Source organism: Salvelinus fontinalis, unplaced genomic scaffold (assembly GCF_029448725.1).
Source record: "Salvelinus fontinalis isolate EN_2023a unplaced genomic scaffold, ASM2944872v1 scaffold_0001, whole genome shotgun sequence".
Classification (NCBI taxonomy): domain Eukaryota; kingdom Metazoa; phylum Chordata; class Actinopteri; order Salmoniformes; family Salmonidae; genus Salvelinus; species Salvelinus fontinalis.
In genome coordinates, this window is record NW_026600210.1 from 1,605,883 (window position 1) to 1,630,835 (window position 24,953).

The window sequence follows — 24,953 nt, forward strand, 5'->3', positions numbered from 1 at the left end:
CCGTTTAATATACATAACTACCGGCATACAAAAACAACAAACACACGGGCACAAAACCCGTAGCGCACCAGTCACATAAAGCACACGCACTTATAATAAACAATTCCCGACAAGGACATGGGGGGAAACAGAGGGAAAACATACAACATGTAATTAAGGAATTGAAACCAGGTGAGTGTGAAAACAAGACAAAACAAATGGAACATGAAAAATGGATCGGCGATGGCTAGAAGACCGGTGACGTCGACCGCCGAACACCGCCCGAACAAGGAGAGGAACCGTCTTCGGTAGAAGTCGTGACAACAGAAATATCTAATTTACATAAGTACTCACACCACTGAGTCAATACTTTGTAGAAGTACCTTTAGCGGTGATTACAGCAGTGCGTATTTCTGGGTAAGTCTTTAAGAGTGAATAGAACTGTGAGTCTTTCTGGGTAAGTCTCTAATAGCTGGATTGTACAATATTTGCCCATTATTCTTTAAAAAATTCTTCAAGCTCTGTGAAGTTGATTGTTGCTCATCGACAGACAGCCATTTTCAAGTCTTGCCATAGATTTTCAAGCCGATTTAAATCAAAACTGTAACTAGGTCACTCAGGAGCATTAATTGTTTTCTTGGTAAGCAACTAATGTAGATTTTGCCTTGTGTTTTAAGGTTGTTGTCCTGCTGAAAGGCGAATTTGTTTCCCAGTGTCTGTTGGAAAGCAGATTGAACCAGATTTTCCTCTAGGATTTTGCCTGTCCTTCACCTCCCAGTGTCTGTTGGAAAGCAGATTGAACCAGATTTTCCTCTAGGATTTTGCCTGTCCTTCACCTCCCAGTGTCTGTTGGAAAGCAGATTGAACCAGATTTTCCTCTAGGATTTTGCCTGTGCTTATAGCTGTATTCCCTTTATTTTTATCCTAAGAAAAGCTCTTGTCCTTGCTGATGACAAGCATACCCATAACATGATGCAGCCACCACCATCTCGAAAAGATGAAGAGTGGTACTCAGTGATGTGTTGGATTTTCCCCAAACATAACGCTTTGTATTCAGGACAAAAAGTTAATTTCTTTGCCACATCTTTAGCTGTATTACTTAAGTGCCTTGTTGCATAGTCACTTTAACTCTACCTCCATGTACATATTACCTCAATTACCTTGACTAACCGGTACCCCCGCACATTGACTCAGTACTGGTACCCCCCTGTATATAGCCTCGCTATTGTTATTTTACTGCTGCTGTTTAATTATTAGTTACTTTTATTTTCAATTTTTTACTTATCTATTTTCTACTTAACACTTTTTTTCCCCTTAAAACTTCTTAAAGCATTTGATTTGATTTGAAACAGGATTCATGTCTTGGAATATTTTTATTCTGTACAGGCTTCCTTCTTTTCACTCTGTCATTTAGGTTAGTATTGTGGAGTAACTACAATGTTGTTGATCCATCCTCAGTTTTCTCCTATCACAGCCATTAAACTACCTGTTTTAAAATCAACATTGGTCTCTTTGTGAAATCCCTGAGCAATTTCCTTCAGCTCCGGCAACTGAGTTAAATAAACATTTTATTTCTCACATTTTATTTTATTTATTTTAGTTCACCTTTATTTAACCAGGTAAGCTAGTTGAGAACAAGTTCTCATTTGTAACTGCGACCTGGCCAAGATAAATGCACCAAATACAACAGGTGTAGTAGACCTTATTGTGAAATGTGAAATGCTTACTTACAAGCTCTTAATTAACCAACAATGCAGTTCAAGAAATAGAGTTAAGAAAATATTTACTAAATAAACTAAAGTAAAAAAAAAAAAAAAAAGTAACACAATAAAATAACAACAACGAGGCTATATACAGGGTATTACGGTACAGAGTCAATGTGGAGGCTATATACAGGGTGTTACGGTACAGAGTCAATGTGGAGGCTATATACAGGGGGTACAGGTACAGAGTCAATGTGGAGGCTATATACAGGGGGTACCGGTACAGAGTCAATGTGGAGGCTATATACAGGGTGTTACGGTACAGAGTCAATGTGGAGGCTATATACATGGGGTACCGGTACAGAGTCAATGTGGAGGCTATATACAGGGTGTTACGGTACAGAGTCAATGTGGAGGCTATATACAGGGTGTTACGGTACAGAGTCAATGTGGAGGCTATATACAGGGGGGTACCGGTACAGAGTCAATGTGGAGGCTATATACAGGGGGTACCGGTACAGAGTCAATGTGGAGGCTATATACAGGGTGTTACGGTACAGGGTCAATGTGGAGACTATATACAGGGTGTTACGGTACAGAGTCAATGTGGAGACTGTATACAGGGGGTACCGGTACAGAGTCAATGTGGAGGCTATATACAGGGTGTTACGGTACAGAGTCAATGTGGCGGCTATATACAGGGGGTACCGGTACAGAGTCAATGTGGAGGCTATATACAGGGTGTTACGGTACAGAGTCAATATGGAGGCTATATACAGGGGGTACTGGTACAGAGTCAATGTGGAGGCTATATACAGGGTGTTACGGTACAGAGTCAATATGGAGGCTATATACAGGGGGGTATTACGGTACAGAGTCAATGTGGAGACTATATACAGGGTGTTACGGTACTGAGTCAATGTGGAGGCTATATACAGGGGGTACAGGTACAGAGTCAATATGGAGGCTATATACAGGGTGTTACGGTACAGAGTCAATATGGAGGCTATATACAGGGTGTTACGGTACAGAGTCAATGTGGAGGCTATATACAGGGGGTACCGGTACAGAGTCAATGTGGAGGCTATATACAGGAGGTACCGGTACAGAGTCAATGTGGAGGCTATATACAGGGGGTACCGGTACAGAGTCAATGTGGAGGCTATATACAGGGTATTACGGTACAGAGTCAATATGGAGGCTATATACAGGGTGTTACGGTACAGAGTCAATGTGGAGGCTATATACAGGGGGTACCGGTACAGAGTCAATGTGGAGGCTATATACAGGGTGTTACGGTACAGAGTCAATGTGGAGACTATATACAGGGTGTTACGGTACAGAGTCAATGTGGAGGCTATATACAGGGGGTACCGGTACAGAGTCAATGTGGAGACTATATACAGGGGGTACCGGTACAGAGTCAATGTGGAGGCTATATACAGGGTATTACGGTACAGGGTCAATGTGGAGGCTATATACAGGGTATTACGGTACAGAGTCAATGTGGAGGTTATATACAGGGTATTACGGTACAGGGTCAATGTGGAGGCTATATACAGGGTATTACGGTACAGAGTCAATGTGGAGGCTATATACAGGGTGTACCGGTACCGAGTCAGTGTGGAGGCTATATACAGGGGGTACCGGTACAGAGTCAATGTGGAGGCTATATACAGGGGGTACCGGTACAGAGTCAATGTGGAGGCTATATACAGGGTGTTACGGTACAGGGTCAATGTGGAGACTATATACAGGGTGTTACGGTACAGAGTCAATATGGAGGCTATATACAGGGGGGTATTACGGTACAGAGTCAATGTGGAGACTATATACAGGGTGTTACGGTACTGAGTCAATGTGGAGGCTATATACAGGGGGTACAGGTACAGAGTCAATATGGAGGCTATATACAGGGTGTTACGGTACAGAGTCAATATGGAGGCTATATACAGGGTGTTACGGTACAGAGTCAATGTGGAGGCTATATACAGGGGGTACCGGTACAGAGTCAATGTGGAGGCTATATACAGGAGGTACCGGTACAGAGTCAATGTGGAGGCTATATACAGGGGGTACCGGTACAGAGTCAATGTGGAGGCTATATACAGGGTATTACGGTACAGAGTCAATATGGAGGCTATATACAGGGTGTTACGGTACAGAGTCAATGTGGAGGCTATATACAGGGGGTACCGGTACAGAGTCAATGTGGAGGCTATATACAGGAGGTACCGGTACAGAGTCAATGTGGAGGCTATATACAGGGGGTACCGGTACAGAGTCAATGTGGAGGCTATATACAGGGGGTACCGGTACAGAGTCAATGTGGAGGCTATATACAGGGGGTACCGGTACAGAGTCAATGTGGAGGCTATATACAGGGTGTTACGATACAGAGTCAATGTGGAGGCTATATACAGGGTATTACGGTACAGAGTCAATGTGGAGGCTATATACAGGGTGTTACGGTACAGAGTCAATGTGGAGGCTATATACAGGGGGTACCGGTACAGAGTCAATGTGGAGGTTATATACAGGGTATTACGGTACAGGGTCAATGTGGAGGCTATATACAGGGTATTACGGTACAGAGTCAATGTGGAGACTATATACAGGGTGTTACGGTACAGAGTCAATATGGAGGCTATATACAGGGTGTTACGGTACAGAGTCAATGTGGAGGCTATATACAGGGGGTACCGGTACAGAGTCAATGTGGAGGCTATATACAGGAGGTACCGGTACAGAGTCAATGTGGAGGCTATATACAGGGGGTACCGGTACAGAGTCAATGTGGAGGCTATATACAGGGGGTACCGGTACAGAGTCAATGTGGAGGCTATATACAGGGTGTTACGGTACAGAGTCAATGTGGCGGCTATATACAGGGGGTACCGGTACAGAGTCAATGTGGAGGCTATATACAGGGTGTTACGGTACAGAGTCAATATGGAGGCTATATACAGGGGGTACTGGTACAGAGTCAATGTGGAGGCTATATACAGGGTGTTACGGTACAGAGTCAATATGGAGGCTATATACAGGGGGGTATTACGGTACAGAGTCAATGTGGAGACTATATACAGGGTGTTACGGTACTGAGTCAATGTGGAGGCTATATACAGGGGGTACAGGTACAGAGTCAATATGGAGGCTATATACAGGGTGTTACGGTACAGAGTCAATATGGAGGCTATATACAGGGTGTTACGGTACAGAGTCAATGTGGAGGCTATATACAGGGGGTACCGGTACAGAGTCAATGTGGAGGCTATATACAGGAGGTACCGGTACAGAGTCAATGTGGAGGCTATATACAGGGGGTACCGGTACAGAGTCAATGTGGAGGCTATATACAGGGTATTACGGTACAGAGTCAATATGGAGGCTATATACAGGGTGTTACGGTACAGAGTCAATGTGGAGGCTATATACAGGGGGTACCGGTACAGAGTCAATGTGGAGGCTATATACAGGGTGTTACGGTACAGAGTCAATGTGGAGACTATATACAGGGTGTTACGGTACAGAGTCAATGTGGAGGCTATATACAGGGGGTACCGGTACAGAGTCAATGTGGAGACTATATACAGGGGGTACCGGTACAGAGTCAATGTGGAGGCTATATACAGGGTATTACGGTACAGGGTCAATGTGGAGGCTATATACAGGGTATTACGGTACAGAGTCAATGTGGAGGTTATATACAGGGTATTACGGTACAGGGTCAATGTGGAGGCTATATACAGGGTATTACGGTACAGAGTCAATGTGGAGGCTATATACAGGGTGTACCGGTACCGAGTCAGTGTGGAGGCTATATACAGGGGGTACCGGTACAGAGTCAATGTGGAGGCTATATACAGGGGGTACCGGTACAGAGTCAATGTGGAGGCTATATACAGGGTGTTACGGTACAGGGTCAATGTGGAGACTATATACAGGGTGTTACGGTACAGAGTCAATATGGAGGCTATATACAGGGGGGTATTACGGTACAGAGTCAATGTGGAGACTATATACAGGGTGTTACGGTACTGAGTCAATGTGGAGGCTATATACAGGGGGTACAGGTACAGAGTCAATATGGAGGCTATATACAGGGTGTTACGGTACAGAGTCAATATGGAGGCTATATACAGGGTGTTACGGTACAGAGTCAATGTGGAGGCTATATACAGGGGGTACCGGTACAGAGTCAATGTGGAGGCTATATACAGGAGGTACCGGTACAGAGTCAATGTGGAGGCTATATACAGGGGGTACCGGTACAGAGTCAATGTGGAGGCTATATACAGGGTATTACGGTACAGAGTCAATATGGAGGCTATATACAGGGTGTTACGGTACAGAGTCAATGTGGAGGCTATATACAGGGGGTACCGGTACAGAGTCAATGTGGAGGCTATATACAGGAGGTACCGGTACAGAGTCAATGTGGAGGCTATATACAGGGGGTACCGGTACAGAGTCAATGTGGAGGCTATATACAGGGGGTACCGGTACAGAGTCAATGTGGAGGCTATATACAGGGGGTACCGGTACAGAGTCAATGTGGAGGCTATATACAGGGTGTTACGATACAGAGTCAATGTGGAGGCTATATACAGGGTATTACGGTACAGAGTCAATGTGGAGGCTATATACAGGGTGTTACGGTACAGAGTCAATGTGGAGGCTATATACAGGGGGTACCGGTACAGAGTCAATGTGGAGGTTATATACAGGGTATTACGGTACAGGGTCAATGTGGAGGCTATATACAGGGTATTACGGTACAGAGTCAATGTGGAGGCTATATACAGGGTGTACCGGTACCGAGTCAGTGTGGAGGCTATATACAGGGGGTACCGGTACAGAGTCAATGTGGAGGCTATATACAGGGGGTACCGGTACAGAGTCAATGTGGAGGCTATATACAGGGTGTTACGGTACAGGGTCAATGTGGAGACTATATACAGGGTGTTACGGTACAGAGTCAATATGGAGGCTATATACAGGGGGGTATTACGGTACAGAGTCAATGTGGAGACTATATACAGGGTGTTACGGTACTGAGTCAATGTGGAGGCTATATACAGGGGGTACAGGTACAGAGTCAATATGGAGGCTATATACAGGGTGTTACGGTACAGAGTCAATATGGAGGCTATATACAGGGTGTTACGGTACAGAGTCAATGTGGAGGCTATATACAGGGGGTACCGGTACAGAGTCAATGTGGAGGCTATATACAGGAGGTACCGGTACAGAGTCAATGTGGAGGCTATATACAGGGGGTACCGGTACAGAGTCAATGTGGAGGCTATATACAGGGTATTACGGTACAGAGTCAATGTGGAGGCTATATACAGGGGGTACCGGTACAGAGTCAATGTGGAGGCTATATACAGGGTGTTACGGTACAGAGTCAATGTGGAGACTATATACAGGGTGTTACGGTACAGAGTCAATGTGGAGGCTATATACAGGGGGTACCGGTACAGAGTCAATGTGGAGACTATATACAGGGGGTACCGGTACAGAGTCAATGTGGAGGCTATATACAGGGTATTACGGTACAGGGTCAATGTGGAGGCTATATACAGGGTATTACGGTACAGAGTCAATGTGGAGGGTATATACAGGGTATTACGGTACAGGGTCAATGTGGAGGCTATATACAGGGTATTACGGTACAGAGTCAATGTGGAGGCTATATACAGGGTGTACCGGTACCGAGTCAGTGTGGAGGCTATATACAGGGGGTACCGGTACAGAGTCAATGTGGAGGCTATATACAGGGTGTACCGGTACCGAGTCAGTGTGGAGGCTATATACAGGGGGTACCGGTACAGAGTCAATGTGGAGGCTATATACAGGGGGTACCGGTACAGAGTCAATGTGGAGGCTATATACAGGGGGTACCGGTACAGAGTCAATGTGGAGGCTATATACAGGGGGTACCGGTACAGAGTCAATGTGGAGGCTATATACAGGAGGTACCGGTACAGAGTCAATGTGGAGGCTATATACAGGGGGTACCGGTACAGAGTCAATGTGGAGGCTATATACAGGGGGTACCGGTACAGAGTCAATGTGGAGGCTATATACAGGGGGTACCGGTACAGAGTCAATGTGGAGGCTATATACAGGGTGTTACGATACAGAGTCAATGTGGAGGCTATATACAGGGTATTACGGTACAGAGTCAATGTGGAGGCTATATACAGGGTGTTACGGTACAGAGTCAATGTGGAGGCTATATACAGGGGGTACCGGTACAGAGTCAATTTGGAGGCTATATACAGGGGGTACAGGTACAGAGTCAATGTGGAGGCTATATACAGGGGGTACCGGTACAGAGTCAATGTGGAAGCTATATACAGGGTGTACCGGTACAGAGTCAATGTGGAGGCTATATACAGGGGGTACCGGTACAGAGTCAATGTGGAGGCTATATACAGGGGGTACAGGTACAGAGTCAATGTGGAGGCTATATACAGGGGGTACCGGTACAGAGTCAATGTGGAGGCTATATACAGGGTGTTACGGTACAGAGTCAATGTGGAGGCTATATACAGGGGGTACAGGTACAGAGTCAATGTGGAGGCTATATACAGGGGGTACAGGTACAGAGTCAATGTGGAGGCTATATACAGGGGGTACAGGTACAGAGTCAATGTGGAGGCTATATACAGGGGGTACCGGTACAGAGTCAATGTGGAGGCTATATACAGGGGGTACAGGTACAGAGTCAATGTGGAGGCTATATACAGGGGGTACAGGTACAGAGTCAATGTGGAGGCTATATACAGGGGGTACCGGTACAGAGTCAATGTGGAGGCTATATACAGGGGGTACCGGTACAGAGTCAATGTGGAGGCTATATACAGGGTGTACCGGTACAGAGTCAATGTGGAGGCTATATACAGGGGGTACCGGTACAGAGTCAATGTGGAGGCTATATACAGGGGGTACCGGTACAGAGTCAATGTGGAGGCTATATACAGGGGGTACAGGTACAGAGTCAATGTGCGGGGGTACAGGTTAGTCGAGGTAATTTGTACATGTAGTTAGGGGTGAAGTACCTATGGATAGATAATAAACAGCGAGTAGCAGCAGAGTACAAACAAAGGGGGGGTGTCAATGTAAATAGTCTGAGAGGCCATTTGATGAAATGTTCAGCAGTCTTACGGCTTGGGGGTAAAAGCTGTTAAGGAGCCTTTTGGACCTAGACTTGGCACTCCGGTACTGCTTGACGTGCGTTAGCAGAGAGAACAGTCTATGACTTGGGTGACCGGAGTCTTTGACAATGTTTTGGGCCTTCCTCTGACACCAGTTAATATATACACTACCAGTCAAAAGTTTAGACACACCTACTCATTCAAGGGATTTTCTTTATTTTTACTATTTTCTACATTGTAGAATAATAGTGAATACAACCAAACTATGAAATAACACAAATAATAATTTGAGATTCTTCAAAGTAGCCACCACCCTTTGCCTTGTTGACAGCTTTGCACACTCTTGGCATTCTCTCAACCAGCTTCATGAGGTAGTCACCTGGAATGCATTTCAATTAACAGGTGTTCCTTGTTAAAAGTTAATTTGTGGAATTTATTTTCTTCTTAATGCATTCGAGCCAACGAGCCAATCAGTTGTGGTGTGACAAGGTAGGGATGGTATACAGAAGATAGCCCTATTTGGTAAAGGACCAAGTCCATATTATGGCAAGAACAGCTCAAATAAGCAAAGAGAAACGACAGTCCATCATTACTTTAAGACATGAAGGTCAGTCAATACGGAACATTTCAAGAACTTTGAAAGTTTCTTCAAGAGAGTTACCTCTGCTGCAGAGGATAAATTCCTTAGAGTTAACTGCACCTCAGATTGCAGCCCAAATAAATGCTTCACAGAGTTCAAGTAACAGACACATCTCAACATCAACTGTTCAGAGGAGACTGCGTGAATCAGGCCTTCATGGTCGAATTTCTGCAAAGAAAACACTGCTTTTTTCCCCGTTCACATCGAACAATCGTGCCCTTATTTGCGAGGCATTGAAAAACCTCCCTGGTATTTGTAGTTGATACTTTGCTTGAAATGCACTACTCGATTTAGGGACCTTACAGATAATTGTATATGTGCGGTACAGAGATGAGGTAGTCAATCAAAAAATCATGTTAACCACTATTATTGAACACAGAGTGAGTCCATGCAACTTCTACCCCATCTCTTGCCAGCAGCATACCACCCTGCATCCCACTGCTGGCTTACTTCTGAAGCTAAGCAGGCTAAGCAGGGTTGGTCAGTCCCTGGATGGGAGACCAGATGCTGCTGGATGTGGTTTTGGAAGGCCAGTAGGAGGCTCCCTTTCCTCAGGTCTAAAAAAATATCCCAATTCCCCAGGGAAGTGATTGGGACATTGCCCTGTGTAGGGTGCTGTATTTTGGATGGGGATGTTAAACGGGTGTCCTGACTCTCTGTGGTCACTAAAGATCCCATGGCGCTTATTGTAGGAGTAGGGGTGTTAACCCCGGTGTCCTGGCTAAATTCCCAATCTGATCGTCATGGTCACCTAATCATCCCTGTCTCATTTATCCCTGTAACTATTCCCCAGGTCGTTGTTGTAAATTATGCCATTTGTTAAGCACATATTTACTTCTGAACTTATTTAGGCAAAAAAATGTTGAGATACAACAATTATAATTACAAATAAAATTCCACTTTGACATTATGTGGTATTGTGTGTAGATCAGGAGAACAAAATATCAACGTAATACATTTTAAATTCAGGCTGTAACAACAACAACATGTGGGAAAAACTAAAGGGGTTGGAATATGTTCTGAAGGTTTTGACAAAAAAAAAATATTTTATATTATTTCAACAATTCAGTAAATTAAAACATAAGTTAGTTGAAATAATATAAAATAATTTAAATACAGTAAGACATTGTTAGTGTGGCAAAAAAAAAACTAAGACAACATGTGGGTTAAATCTTTTGTCTAATGGAAAATAATTGAAAAAAAAGGCTAAGGATATATGCTGCCCAAACAGCTGTGCAAGGTTGGTAGAATCATATTCAAAATGATTCACAGCTGTGATTTCTGCCAAATGTGTTTCCACCAGACATACACAATCAATACATCCTCATTTTCTATTTCTTAGTCATTTTGCACATTTTCTATCATTTTTAATTTCACTTTGAAAACGTAGAGTAGGTTGTGTAGATCGATAGGTGAAAAAAAAATCACCTTATAATCCCGTTTTAGATAGAACTTTATTAAGGCAGAAAAAATGTGAAGACAACACAAAGATTGTGTACATTTTCACTCGCGACTGTAGATTGACCTGAGGGCGAGACTGATGGTGGTTGCACTAGCTATAGGTTTAGGGTCTAAAGGTTAAACATCTGGCTGGACTCTAGTCCTCCCACTCCATAGGCTGGAGCCATGGGATTGGCTGATTGGGTTTCCTAGGCACGGCAGCAGGGGCAGGAGCGAAGCCTGATTGGTGCTTGGAGAGGGTGTTGGTCTGCTCCTTCTTTGTTGACCCTCTCTGTCCCACTATGGTCTGCTGATGAGCTGTGGAGCCCCTCTGCCCTGTCCCCCCCAAGGCCTGGTCCAGCTTCAGGGCCTCATCTGTGGCTGATCTCCCCCGGAGGAGCTGTCTGATGGTGAGCAGAGCCAGGTCAGACTTACAGCCCAGGTAGCTGCGCAGGTTGAGCTCTGGGAACAGAGTTTCTCTGAGAGCCTCGACCAGCTGGGTGTCTGTATGGGGAAGGGATCTCCCTCTGCTCAGCTGGCGAGACACGTTCTGCTCCAAGGAGACGTAACACAGCATGTCCTCGCTCAGACCTGACTTCCTGTTCTGCTGGTTCTTCCAGGGAGCGGGGACTAGTCTGGCAGCTCCTGCCCTGCCGGATGGCACCTTATTGGGCTTCAGCCACTGCTGCTTGAGGCTGTTCTGGGTCTGAGACCAGGTGTTCTGGTGGGGCTTGGACCCAATATGGCTCTGGGTCCAGCCTTTCTGGTGGTTTTTGAGATCATTCCACTTCTTGCCCGGTGCTCTGGGCTTCTTGGGCAGGAGCTTGTTGAGCTCATCCTGGTCTGCCAGGTCTGCCAGGTCTCCATCTAACAGCTGGTTGAGCCCATCCTGGTCTGCCAGGTCTGCCAGGTCTCCACCTAACAGCTGGTTGAGCTCATCCTGGTCTGCCAGGTCTGCCAGCTCTCCATCTAACATCTGGTTGAGCCCATCCTGGTCTGCCAGGTCTCCATCTAACAGCTGGTTGAGCCCATCCCGGTCTGCCAGGTCTGCCAGGTCTCCACCTAACAGCTGGTTGATGACCTGCCTCCTCAGGAACGGAGAGGTGACCGTCTGAGTAGCACCCTGTAGTCCTCTGCCTGAATCAGATACAGAGCCAAGTACAATAGAGTTTAAGTCCCAGGGACATGTCCTATACGGTGTGGCGTTGGCCTGGTGCATGCAGCGGCATGGCCAATTGAGAGACATTGAAAGTAAGATTCAGATTCTCCTTCTGAAGGTAGACGGGTCCCCCAACCCCCCCCCCCCCCCCCCCCCCCCCCCGCCCCGCCCCGGGCAAGCTAGAGGAAGAGGAGATACAGCACTGCCATGCCAAAGAAGAGCCATACTCAGAGAATCCTGCTTTTATAAAGAAGCGTACAGCCCTTTGGAAATGGAAAGTGAATTTGAGGAGATGAGAATAACATGCAGATTCCTGTCATACTGTCAAGACCGCAGAGCAGAGCATGGTATGTCATACAGACTGTATTATGGTATGTGGATCTATAGTGTGTGGTGAACCGCCACTGAAGAGAGGGCTGGCAAGTCACATTTATGAGCAGAGGGAAGAGCATCTCATTTCATCCCATTCTGACGCGGTAACGGTTCATTTCTAGAGACATGAAGCACGCCCCGTCTTTTAAAAGCTCATTGATGACGATCAAGTCAGAGAGAAAGTCAGGAATAAAGTGGAGAATAATCAAGGATCAACTTGAAAAGAGAAAGTCGGAAAAAGCATCAAAGAAGACCGAGAAGCACAGTTACGGTAAGCTACGGTAAATTACGGTAAGCTACGGTAAGTTACGGTAAGCTACGGTAAATTACGGTAAGCTACGGTAAGTTACGGTAAGCTACGGTAAATTACGGTAAGTTACGGTAAGCTACGGTAAATTACGGTAAGCTACGGTAAATTACGGTAAGCTACGGTAAATTACGGTAAGTTACGGTAAGCACTAAGCAGACACCCAGAAACCATAACCAGGTGATAGCAGACGAGCCACAGACAGTTTGACAGCCCTGGTCTCTACCCCACAGATCTCATCCACCCACACCGACCCTAACCGAGCACCATCCCCAGTTCATACCTCCCTAATCCAACACCAACCCCAGTTCATACCACCCTAATCCAACACCAACCCCAGTTCATACCACCCTAATCCAACACCAACCCCAGTTCATACCTCCCTAATCCAACACCAACCCCAGTTCATACCTCCCTAACCCAGCACCAACCCCACCGTGGGGTAGTACTGTAGTAATACTGTGGTAATAATGTGGTAGGACTGTAGCACCATACTCACCCCCCTGGAAAGAGCAGAGCACAACTCTGTTGTCTGTGTACTGTGGTTTCCTGTAGTTGCTGTTCATGGCCACCGGGGCCAACTCCTGTTGGTCGGAGGAGTAGATGGCCGTTGCCAGGGCCAGAAACTAAAGGCACAACAAAACAAAACCTCTCAGTCACACAGCGATGTTTCAGACAGAGACAGGGCCAGAAACTAAGGGCACAACAAAACCTCTCAGTCACACAGCGATGTTTCAGACAGAGACAGGGCCAGAAACTAAGGGTACAACAAAACCTCTCAGTCCCACAGCGATGTTTCAGACAGAGACAGGGCCAGAAACTAAGGGTACAACAAAACCTCTCAGTCCCACAGCGATGTTTCAGACAGAGACAGGGCCAGAAACTAAGGGTACAACAAAACCTCTCAGTCCCACAGCGATGTTTCAGACAGAGACAGGGCCAGAAACTAAGGGTACAACAAAACCTCTCAGTCCCACAGCGATGTTTCAGACAGAGACAGGGCCAGAAACTAAGGGTACAACAAAACCTCTCAGTCACACAGCGATGTTTCAGACAGAGACAGGGCCAGAAACTAAGGGTACAACAAAACCTCTCAGTCACACAGCGATGTTTCAGACAGAGACAGGGCCAGAAACTAAGGGTACAACAAAACCTCTCAGTCCCACAGCGATGTTTCAGACAGAGACAGGGCCAGAAACTAAGGGTACAACAAAACCTCTCAGTCCCACAGCGATGTTTCAGACAGAGACAGGGCCAGAAACTAAGGGTACAACAAAACCTCTCAGTCACACAGCGATGTTTCAGACAGAGACAGGGCCAGAAACTAAGGGTACAACAAAACCTCTCAGTCACACAGCGATGTTTCAGACAGAGACAGGGCCAGAAACTAAGGGTACAACAAAACCTCTCAGTCACACAGCGATGTTTCAGACAGAGACAGGGCCAGAAACTAAGGGCACAACAAAACCTCTCAGTCCCACAGCGATGTTTCAGACAGAGACAGGGCCAGAAACTAAGGGTACAACAAAACCTCTCAGTCCCACAGCGATGTTTCAGACAGAGACAGGGCCAGAAACTAAGGGTACAACAAAACCTCTCAGTCCCACAGCGATGTTTCAGACAGAGACAGGGCCAGAAACTAAGGGTACAACAAAACCTCTCAGTCCCACAGCGATGTTTCAGACAGAGACAGGGCCAGAAACTAAGGGCACAACAAAACAAAACCTCTCAGTCACACAGCGATGTTTCAGACAGAGACAGGGCCAGAAACTAAGGGTACAACAAAACCTCTCAGTCACACAGCGATGTTTCAGACAGAGACAGGGCCAGAAACTAAGGGTACAACAAAACCTCTCAGTCACACAGCGATGTTTCAGACAGAGACAGGGCCAGAAACTAAGGGTACAACAAAACCTCTCAGTCCCACAGCGATGTTTCAGACAGAGACAGGGCCAGAAACTAAGGGTACAACAAAACCTCTCAGTCCCACAGCGATGTTTCAGACAGAGACAGGGCCAGAAACTAAGGGCACAACAAAACAAAACCTCTCAGTCACACAGCGATGTTTCAGACAGAGACAGGGCCAGAAACTAAGGGTACAACAAAACCTCTCAGTCCCACAGCGATGTTTCAGACAGAGACAGGGCCAGAAACTAAGGGTACAACAAAACCTCTCAGTCCCACAGCGATGTTTCAGACAGAGACAGGGCCAGAAACTAAGGGTACAACAAAACCTCTCAGTCACACAGCGATGTTTCAGACAGAGACAGGGCCAGAAACTAAGGGTACAACAAAACCTCTCAGTCCCACAGCGATGTTTCAGACAGAGACATGGCCAGAAACTAAGGGTACAACAAAACCTCTCAGTCACACAGCGATGTTTCAGACAGAGACAGGGCCAGAAACTAAGGGTACAACAAAACAAAACCTCTCAGTCACACAGCGATGTTTCAGACAGAGACAGGGCCAGAAACTAAGGGTACAACAAAACCTCTCAGTCCCACAGCGATGTTTCAGACAGAGACAGGGCCAGAAACTAAGGGTACAACAAAACCTCTCAGTCACACAGCGATGTTTCAGACAGAGACAGGGCCAGAAACTAAGGGTACAACAAAACCTCTCAGTCCCACAGCGATGTTTCAGACAGAGACATGGCCAGAAACTAAGGGTACAACAAAACCTCTCAGTCACACAGCGATGTTTCAGACAGAGACAGGGCCAGAAACTAAGGGTACAACAAAACAAAACCTCTCAGTCACACAGCGATGTTTCAGACAGAGACATGGCCAGAAACTAAGGGTACAACAAAACCTCTCAGTCACACAGCGATGTTTCAGACAGAGACATGGCCAGAAACTAAGGGTACAACAAAACCTCTCAGTCACACAGCGATGTTTCAGACAGAGACAGGGCCAGAAACTAAGGGTACAACAAAACCTCTCAGTCACACAGCGATGTTTCAGACAGAGACATGGCCAGAAACTAAGGGTACAACAAAACCTCTCAGTCACACAGCGATGTTTCAGACAGAGACAGGGCCAGAAACTAAGGGTACAACAAAACCTCTCAGTCACACAGCGATGTTTCAGACAGAGACAGGGCCAGAAACTAAGGGTACAACAAAACCTCTCAGTCACACAGCGATGTTTCAGACAGAGACAGGGCCAGAAACTAAGGGTACAACAAAACCTCTCAGTCACACAGCGATGTTTCAGACAGAGACATGGCCAGAAACTAAGGGTACAACAAAACCTCTCAGTCACACAGCGATGTTTCAGACAGAGACAGGGCCAGAAACTAAGGGTACAACAAAACCTCTCAGTCACACAGCGATGTTTCAGACAGAGACTTTGGTTTTATTGTGGTTTCAGATACAGTTATAAATCCATATATGTAAAGGTTTTATGTTGCAGGTATAGTCTATAAAATGAACAAGCGGGATTGACATCAAACCAAGGCCCTTACTGGCAGACATCTTCAGTAAGGGCATTAAAATGCATGTAACTCTGACCCTGATGCTAAAACCCTCAGTGGAGGAGACTAGATAGGCCTGCTCCATTGTGAAACTAAACCTGTTTGAGTGAGATGAACAACCCTGTTTGAGTGAGATGAAAAACCTTGTTGGAGTGAGATGGACTAACCTGTTTGAGTGAGATGGACTAACCTGTTTGAGTGAGATGGACTAACCTGTTTGAGTGAGATGGACTAACCTGTTTGAGTGAGATGGACTAACCTGTTTGAGTGAGATGGACTAACCTGTTTGAGGGAGATGGACTAACCTGTTTGAGTGAGATGGTGACAGGGTTTTTGAACACAGTCCAAAGTACGCTGGGATAGCAAGGGGGAGTGGTCAGCGAGCCATCATAGCGGTAGTATTCATCCAGGAGTGGAGGCAGCAGACTGCGGATGTTGAAGGCTGGGACCTGCACCCTCTGATCTACATGTTCCAATAGAATAGAATTAAATGGAATGGAAAAGGATGGAATATAATAGAAATGAATGGATTAGAAAAGAATGGAATAGAATATAATGGAATGGAATAGGATGGAATAGAATTAAATGGAATAGAATGGAATGGAATAGAATGGAATAGAATGGAATGGAATAGAATGGAATAGAATGGAATAGAATGGAATGGAATGGAATAGAATGGAATAGAATGGAATAGAATGGAATAGAATGGAATAGAATAGAATGGAATGGAATGGAATGGAATAGAATGGAATAGAATGGAATAGAATGGAATAGAATGGAATGGAATAGAATGGAATAGAATGGAATAGAATGGAATAGAATGGAATGGAATAGAATGGAATAGAATGAATGGAATGGAATAGAATGGAATAATCATCACCCTCTGATCTACCAGTCAAACACACACAACAGTTGTTTTCACGAACCATTACCATATAAACCAAATAGCCTAAAACGCACCTCTGTATCTAATACCCTTGATGTACTTGAGGAACTGATCGAACGCTGGGTTGAATTCCCCGACCTGCAGCAGAGGCACAGTTAGTTAGTGATGCTCACTGATAGACATTCCCAAATCACTCCCTATCCCTCCACCTGGCACTATCCCTTTGATGTTTGCAGATTTGTAAGGTGTACGAATCCAAGAATTATGACCAAGGGGAAAGGGTAAGGAGCAATTTTGGGACTGTCTGAGAGTCTGTAGTGAGTCTCTCATCTCCTCTCCTCTCCATCTCATCTCCTCTCCTCTCCTCTCCTCTCCTCTCCATCTCCCTCTCCTCTCCTCTCCTCTCCTCTCCTCCCTCCATCTCCTCTCCATCTCCTCTCCTCTCCTCTCCTCTCCATCTCCCTCTCCTCTCCATCTCATCTCCCTCTCATCATCTCATCTCCTCTCCTCTCCTCTCAACTCCATCTCATCTCCTCACCATCTCCACTCTTTTCTTATCCTCTCCTCTCTTCTCTCCATCTCATCTCATCTCTTCATCTCCCCTCCTCTCTTCATCTCCTCTCCATCTCATCTCTTCATCTCCCCTCCTCTCATCCCGCTACTCTCCTCTCTCCTCCTCATCTTATCCTCTCCTCTCTTGTCCTCTCATCCCTCCTCTCCTCCACTTACCTCCCCTCTCCTTGATTCCCCTACCTCTACCCCTACCCTACTCACCTCTATCAGAACTCCCAGTACAGCCAGGCCGTCTGACTTGTCTGCTGCCACAGAGATGTTGGGGTACTTGTCTGAGTTGAAGAGCACCATATGCATCTGAGGAGAGACATTGGAAGAGATAAGTCAGGATCCCCTGTAGCTACAAACACTTATGTTACCATCAGTCACAGGGTAATGTAATAATATATAACCCTAACTCTATCTAGTCTAGTTTATCAGGGTAATGTCAGTAGGTATAAACCTATGAACCTAGCCTGGCATGCAGATATATGCAGTGCATTCAGAAAGTATTCAGACCCCTTGACTTTTTCCACATTTTGATACATTACAGCCTTATTCTAAAATGTATTAAATTGTTAGTTCCCCTCATAAATCTACAAACAATACCCCATAGTTAAAAAAGCAAAAACAGGTTTTTAGACCTGGTTTTAGAACAGGTTTTTAGACCTTTAGACAGATAATCTTGTTTCTCATGGTCTGAGAGTCTTTAGGAGCTTTTTGGTAAACTCCAAGCGGGCTGTCACGTGCCTTTTAAAAAAAAAAATTTAAAATATTTTATTTTTGCATTTTCCAATTAACAACATTCAAGACAAACGTGAAAAGATATTAGACAACAATTAACTGAGGAGTGGCTTCCGTCTGGCCACTCTACCATAAAGGCCTGATTGGTGGAGTGCTGCAGAGATGGTTGTCCTTCTGGAAGGTTCTCCCACTTCCACAGAGAAACTCTGGAGCTCTGTCAGAGTGACCATCCGGTTCTTGGTCACCTCCCTGACCAAGACTTTTGTCCCCTGATTGCTCAGTTTGGCCGGGCGGCCAGCTCTAGGAAGAGTCCTGGTGGTTCCAAACACTGTGTTCTTGGGGACCTTCAATGCTGCAGAAATGCATCGGTACCTGTCCTCAGATCTGTGCCTCGACACAATCCGGTCTCGGAGCTCTACAGAAAATTCCTTCGACCTCATGGCTTGGTTTTTGCTCTGACATCCACTGTCAACTGTGGGACCTTATATAGACAGGTGTGTGCCTTTCCAAATCATGTTCATTCAATTGAATTTACCACAGGTGGACTCCAATCAAGTTGTAGAAACATCTCAAGGATGATTAATGGAAACAGGATGCACCTGAGCTCAATGTCGAGTCTCATAGCAAAGGGTCTGAATACTTATTGTAAATACGGTATTTCTGTTTATTATATTTAATACATTTGCAAAAATTTCAAAAAACCTGTTTTCACTTTGTCAATATGGGGTATTGTGTGTAGATTGATGAGGTAAAAAATGTATTCAATTCATTTTAGAATAAGGCTGTAACGTAACAAAATGTGGATAAAGTCAAGGGGTCTGAATACTTTCCCAATGCACTGTATGCAAACGTATGTGGACACCCCTTCAAATTAGTGGTTCCGGCTATTTCAGCCACACCCATTGCTGACAGGTGTATAAAGTCGAGCACACATCCATGCAATCTCCATAGACAAACATCGACAGTAGAATGGCAAGTACTCTGACTTTCAACGTGGCACCGTCATAGGATGCCACCTTTCCAACAAGTCAGTTTGTCAAAAGTCTGTCCTGCTAGAGCTTCCCCGGTCAACTGTCAGTGCTGTTATTGTGAAGTGGAAACGTCTAGATGCAACAATGGCTCAGCCAGGAAGTGGTAGGCCACACAAGCTCACAGAACGGGACCGTGAAGTGGTAGGCCACACAAGCTCACAGAACGGGACCGTGAAGTGGTAGGCCACACAAGCTCACAGAACGGGACCGTGAAGTGGTAGGCCACACAAGCTCACAGAACGGGACCGTGAAGTGGTAGGCCACACAAGCTCACAGAACGGGATGGCCGAGTGCTGAATTACGTAAAAATCTTCTGTCCTCGGTTGCAACACTCACTACCGAGTTCCAAACTGCCTCTGGAAGCAACGTCAGCACAAGAACTGCTCATCGGGAGCTTCATGAAATGGGTTTCCATGGCCGAGCAGCCGCACACAAGCCTAAGATCACTATGTGCAATGCCAAGCGTCGGCTGGAGTGGTGTACATTTTGCCGCCATTGGTCTCTGGAGCAGTGGAAAGCCTTCCCAAAAGAGTAGGGGCTGTTATAGCATCAAAGGGGGACCAACTCCATATTAATGCCCTTGATTTCAGAATGAGATGTTTGACGAGCAGGTGTCCACATACTGTTGGTCATGTAGGGAATCTTCTCCTTCCTCACTATAAACAGTCTTGGAGAGACCTATCCATCCATCTTCTCAACTAGTACCTCTTCCCTGCAGGCCATCATCATAGTCTTGGAGAGGAACAGTGAGGTTAAGGTTAAGGTTATGGACAGTGTGGTTAAGGTTAGGGACAGTGTGGTTCAGGTTAGGGACAGTGTGGTTCAGGTTAAGGTTAGGGACAGTGTGGTTAAGGTTAGGGACAGTGTGGTTCACGTTAAGGTTAGGGACAGTGTGGTTAAGGTTAAGGTTAGGGACAGTGTGGTTCAGGTTAAGGTTAGGGACAGTGTGGTTCAGGTTAAGATTAGGGACAGTGTGGTTCAGGTTAAGGTTAGGGACAGTGTGGTTCAGGTTAGGGACAGTGTGGTTCAGGTTAGGTTAGGGACAGTGTGGTTAAGGTTAGGGACAGTGTGGTTAAGGTTAGGGACAGTGTGGTTCAGGTTAAGGTTAGGGACAGTGTGGTTCAGGTTAGGGACAGTGTGGTTCAGGTTAAGGTTAGGGACAGTGTGGTTAAGGTTAGGGACAGTGTGGTTCAGGTTAGGGACAGTGTGGTTCAGGTTAGGGACAGTGTGGTTCAGGTTAGGGACAGTGTGGTTCAGGTTAGGGACAGTGTGGTTCAGGTTAAGGTTATGGACAGTGTGGTTCAGGTTAAGGTTAGGGACAGTGTGGTTCAGGTTAGGGACAGTGTGGTTCAGGTTAGGGACAGTGTGGTTCAGGTTAGGGACAGTGTGGTTCAGGTTAAGGTTAGGGACAGTGTGGTTCAGGTTAAGGTTAGGGACAGTGTGGTTCAGGTTAAGGTTAGGGACAGTGTGGTTCAGGTTAAGGTTAGGGACAGTGTGGTTCAGGTTAGGGACAGTGTGGTTCAGGTTAGGGACAGTGTGGTTCAGGTTAGGGACAGTGTGGTTCAGGTTAAGGTTATGGACAGTGTGGTTCAGGTTAAGGTTAGGGACAGTGTGGTTCAGGTTAGGGACAGTGTGGTTCAGGTTAAGGTTAGGGACAGTGTGGTTCAGGTTAAGGTTATGAACAGTGTGGTTCAGGTTAAGGTTAGGGACAGTGTGGTTCAGGTTAAGGTTAGGGACAGTGTGGTTAAGGTTAGGGACAGTGTGGTTCAGGTTAGGGACAGTGTGGTTCAGGTTAAGGTTAGGGACAGTGTGGTTCAGGTTAGGGACAGTGTGGTTCAGGTTAAGGTTATGGACAGTGTGGTTCAGGTTAAGGTTAGGGACAGTGTGGTTCAGGTTAAGGTTAGGGACAGTGTGGTTAAGGTTAGGGACAGTGTGGTTCAGGTTAGGGACAGTGTGGTTCAGGTTAAGGTTAGGGACAGTGTGGTTCAGGTTAGGGACAGTGTGGTTCAGGTTAAAGTTAGGGACAGTGTGGTTCAGGTTAAGGTTAGGGACAGTGTGGTTCAGGTTAAGGTTAGGGACAGTGTGGTTAAGGTTAGGGACAGTGTGGTTCAGGTTAGGGACAGTGTGGTTCAGGTTAAGGTTAGGGACAGTGTGGTTCAGGTTAAAGGTTAGGGACAGTGTGGTTCAGGTTAAGGTTAGGGACAGTGTGGTTCAGGTTAAGGTTAGGGACAGTGTGGTTCAGGTTAAGGTTAGGGACAGTGTGGTTCAGGTTAAGGTTAGGGACAGTGTGGTTCAGGTTAAGGTTAGGGACAGTGTGGTTCAGGTTAGGGACAGTGTGGTTCAGGTTAAGGTTAGGGAGAGTGTGGTTAAGGTTAGGGACAGTGTGGTTCAGGTTAAGGTTATGGACAGTGTGGTTCAGGTTAGGGACAGTGTGGTTCAGGTTAAGGTTAGGGAGAGTGTGGTTAAGGTTAGGGACAGTGTGGTTCAGGTTAAGGTTAGGGACAGTGTGGTTAAGGTTAGGGACAGTGTGGTTCAGGTTAAGGTTAGGGACAGTGTGGTTCAGGTTAAGGTTATGGACAGTGTGGTTCAGGTTAGGGACAGTGTGGTTCAGGTTAAGGTTAGGGACAGTGTGGTTCAGGTTAAGGTTATGGACAGTGTGGTTCAGGTTAAGGTTATGGACAGTGTGGTTCAGGTTAGGGACAGTGTGGTTCAGGTTAAGGTTAGGGACAGTGTGGTTCAGGTTAAGGTTAAGGTTAGGGACAGTGTGGTTCAGGTTAAGGTTAGGGACAGTGTGGTTAAGGTTAAAGGTTAGGGACAGTGTGGTTCAGGTTAAGGTTAGGGACAGTGTGGTTCAGGTTAAGGTTAGGGACAGTGTGGTTCAGGTTAAGGTTAGGGACAGTGTGGTTCAGGTTAAGGTTAGGGACAGTGTGGTTCAGGTTAAGGTTAGGGACAGTGTGGTTCAGGTTAAGGTTAGGGACAGTGTGGTTCAGGTTAAGGTTAGGGACAGTGTGGTTCAGGTTAAGGTTAGGGACAGTGTGGTTCAGGTTAAGGTTAGGGACAGTGTGGTTCAGGTTAAGGTTAGGGACAGTGTGGTTCAGGTTAAGGTTAGGGACAGTGTGGTTAAGGTTAGGGACAGTGTGGTTCAGGTTAAGGTTAGGGACAGTGTGTTTCAGGTTAAGGTTATGGACAGTGTGGTTCAGGTTAAGGTTAGGGACAGTGTGGTTCAGGTTAGGGACAGTGTGGTTAAGGTTAGGGACAGTGTGGTTCAGGTTAAGGTTAGGGACAGTGTGGTTCAGGTTAAGGTTAGGGACAGTGTGGTTAAGGTTAGGGACAGTGTGGTTCAGGTTAAGGTTAGGGACAGTGTGGTTCAGGTTAAGGTTAGGGACAGTGTGGTTCAGGTTAAGGTTAGGGACAGTGTGGTTAAGGTTAGGGACAGTGTGGTTAAGGTTAGGGACAGTGTGGTTCAGGTTAAGGTTAGGGACAGTGTGATTCAGGTTAAAGGTTAGGGACAGTGTGGTTCAGGTTAAGGTTAGGGACAGTGTGGTTCAGGTTAAGGTTAGGGACAGTGTGGTTCAGGTTAAGGTTAGGGACAGTGTGGTTCAGGTTAAGGTTAGGGACAGTGTGGTTCAGGTTAAGGTTAGGGACAGTGTGGTTAAGGTTATGGACAGTGTGGTTCAGGTTAAAGTTGGGGACAGTGTGGTTCAGGTTAAGGTTATGGACAGTGTGGTTCAGGTTAAGGTTAGGGACAGTGTGGTTCAGGTTATGGACAGTGTGTTTCAGGTTAAGGTTAGGGACAGTGTGGTTCAGGTTAGGGACAGTGTGGTTCAGGTTAAGGTTAGGGACAGTGTGGTTCAGGTTAAGGTTATGGACAGTGTGGTTCAGGTTAAGGTTAGGGACAGTGTGGTTCAGGTTAAAGTTAGGGACAGTGTGGTTCAGGTTAAGGTTATGGACAGTGTAGAGTCCAGTCAGTGTGTGGGTAGAGTCCAGTCAGTGTGGTTGTAGAGTCCAGTCAGTGTGTGGGTAGAGTCCAGTCAGTGTGGTTGTAGAGTCCAGTCAGTGTGTGGGTAGAGTCCAGTCAGTGTGGTGGTAGAGTCCAGTGTGTGGGTAGAGTCCAGTCAGTGTGTGGGTAGAGTCCAGTCAGTGTGTGGGTAGAGTCCAGTGTGTGGGTAGAGTCCAGTCAGTGTGTGGGTAGAGTCCAGTCAGTGTGGTGGTAGAGTCCAGTCAGTGTGTGGGTAGAGTCCAGTCAGTGTGGTGGTAGAGTCCAGTGTGTGGGTAGAGTCCAGTCAGTGTGTGGGTAGAGTCCAGTCAGTGTGTGGGTAGAGTCCAGTGTGTGGGTAGAGTCCAGTCAGTGTGTGGGTAGAGTCCAGTCAGTGTGGTGGTAGAGTCCAGTCAGTGTGTGGGTAGAGTCCAGTCAGTGTGGTGGTAGAGTCCAGTCAGTGTGTGGGGTAGAGTCCAGTCAGTGTGTGGGTAGAGTCCAGTGTGTGGGTAGAGTCCAGTCAGTGTGTGGGTAGAGTCCAGTCAGTGTGTGGGTAGAGTCCAGTCAGTGTGTGAGTAGAGTCCAGTCAGTGTGTGGGTAGAGTCCAGTGTGTGGGTAGAGTCCAGTCAGTGTGTGGGTAGAGTCTAGTCAGTGTGTGGGTAGAGTCCAGTCAGTGTGTGGGTAGAGTCCAGTCAGTGTGTGGGTAGAGTCCAGTCAGTGTGTGGGTAGAGTCCAGTCAGTGTGTGGGTAGAGTCCAGTCAGTGTGTGGGTAGAGTCCAGTCAGTGTGTGGGTAGAGTCCAGCCAGTGTGGTGGTAGAGTCCAGTCAGTGTGTGGGTAGAGTCCAGTCAGTGTGTGGGTAGAGACCAGTCAGTGTGTGGGTAGAGTCCAGTCAGTGTGTGAGTAGAGTCCAGTCAGTGTGTGGGTAGAGTCCAGTCAGTGTGGTGGTAGAGTCCAGTCAGTGTGTGGGTAGAGTCCAGTCAGTGTGTGGGTAGAGTCCAGTGTGTGGGTAGAGTCCAGTCAGTGTGTGGGTAGAGTCCAGTCAGTGTGTGGGTAGAGTCCAGTCAGTGTGTGGGTAGAGTCCAGTCAGTGTGTGGGTAGAGTCCAGTCAGTGTGTGGGTAGAGTCCAGTCAGTGTGTGGGTAGAGTCCAGTCAGTGTGTGGGTAGAGTCGAGTCAGTGTGTGGGTAGAGTCCAGTCAGTGTGTGGGTAGAGTCCAGTCAGTGTGTGGGTAGAGTCCAGTCAGTGTGTGGGTAGAGTCCAGTCAGTGTGTGGGTAGAGTCCAGTCAGTGTGTGGGTAGAGTCTAGTCAGTGTGTGGGTAGAGTCCAGTCAGTGTGTGGGTAGAGTCCAGTCAGTGTGTGGGTAGAGTCCAGTCAGTGTGTGGGTAGAGTCCAGTCAGTGTGTGGGTAGAGTCCAGTCAGTGTGTGGGTAGAGTCCAGTCAGTGTGTGGGTAGAGTCCAGTCAGTGTGTGGGTAGAGACCAGTCAGTGTGTGGGTAGAGTCCAGTCAGTGTGGGTAGAGTCCA

The 24,953-nt window shown here is 46.5% G+C and overlaps 1 protein-coding gene across 1 annotated transcript in view; it reads right to left on the reverse strand.

The window, feature by feature from the left end:
• Positions 1–9,046: 9,046 nt before the first annotated feature.
• The window catches only part of ca12 (carbonic anhydrase XII), a gene marked incomplete at its 5' end in the record, with an annotated part of 30,794 nt that continues 14,887 nt past the window's right edge, over positions 9,047–24,953 (reverse strand). The window contains 5 exons of the mRNA XM_055910099.1: positions 9,047–12,068; positions 13,269–13,395; positions 16,549–16,706; positions 17,204–17,267; positions 17,904–17,999. Coding sequence (XP_055766074.1) covers positions 11,089–12,068; positions 13,269–13,395; positions 16,549–16,706; positions 17,204–17,267; positions 17,904–17,999 — 1,425 coding nt within the window. The remainder of the gene's footprint in view (positions 12,069–13,268; positions 13,396–16,548; positions 16,707–17,203; positions 17,268–17,903; positions 18,000–24,953) is intronic.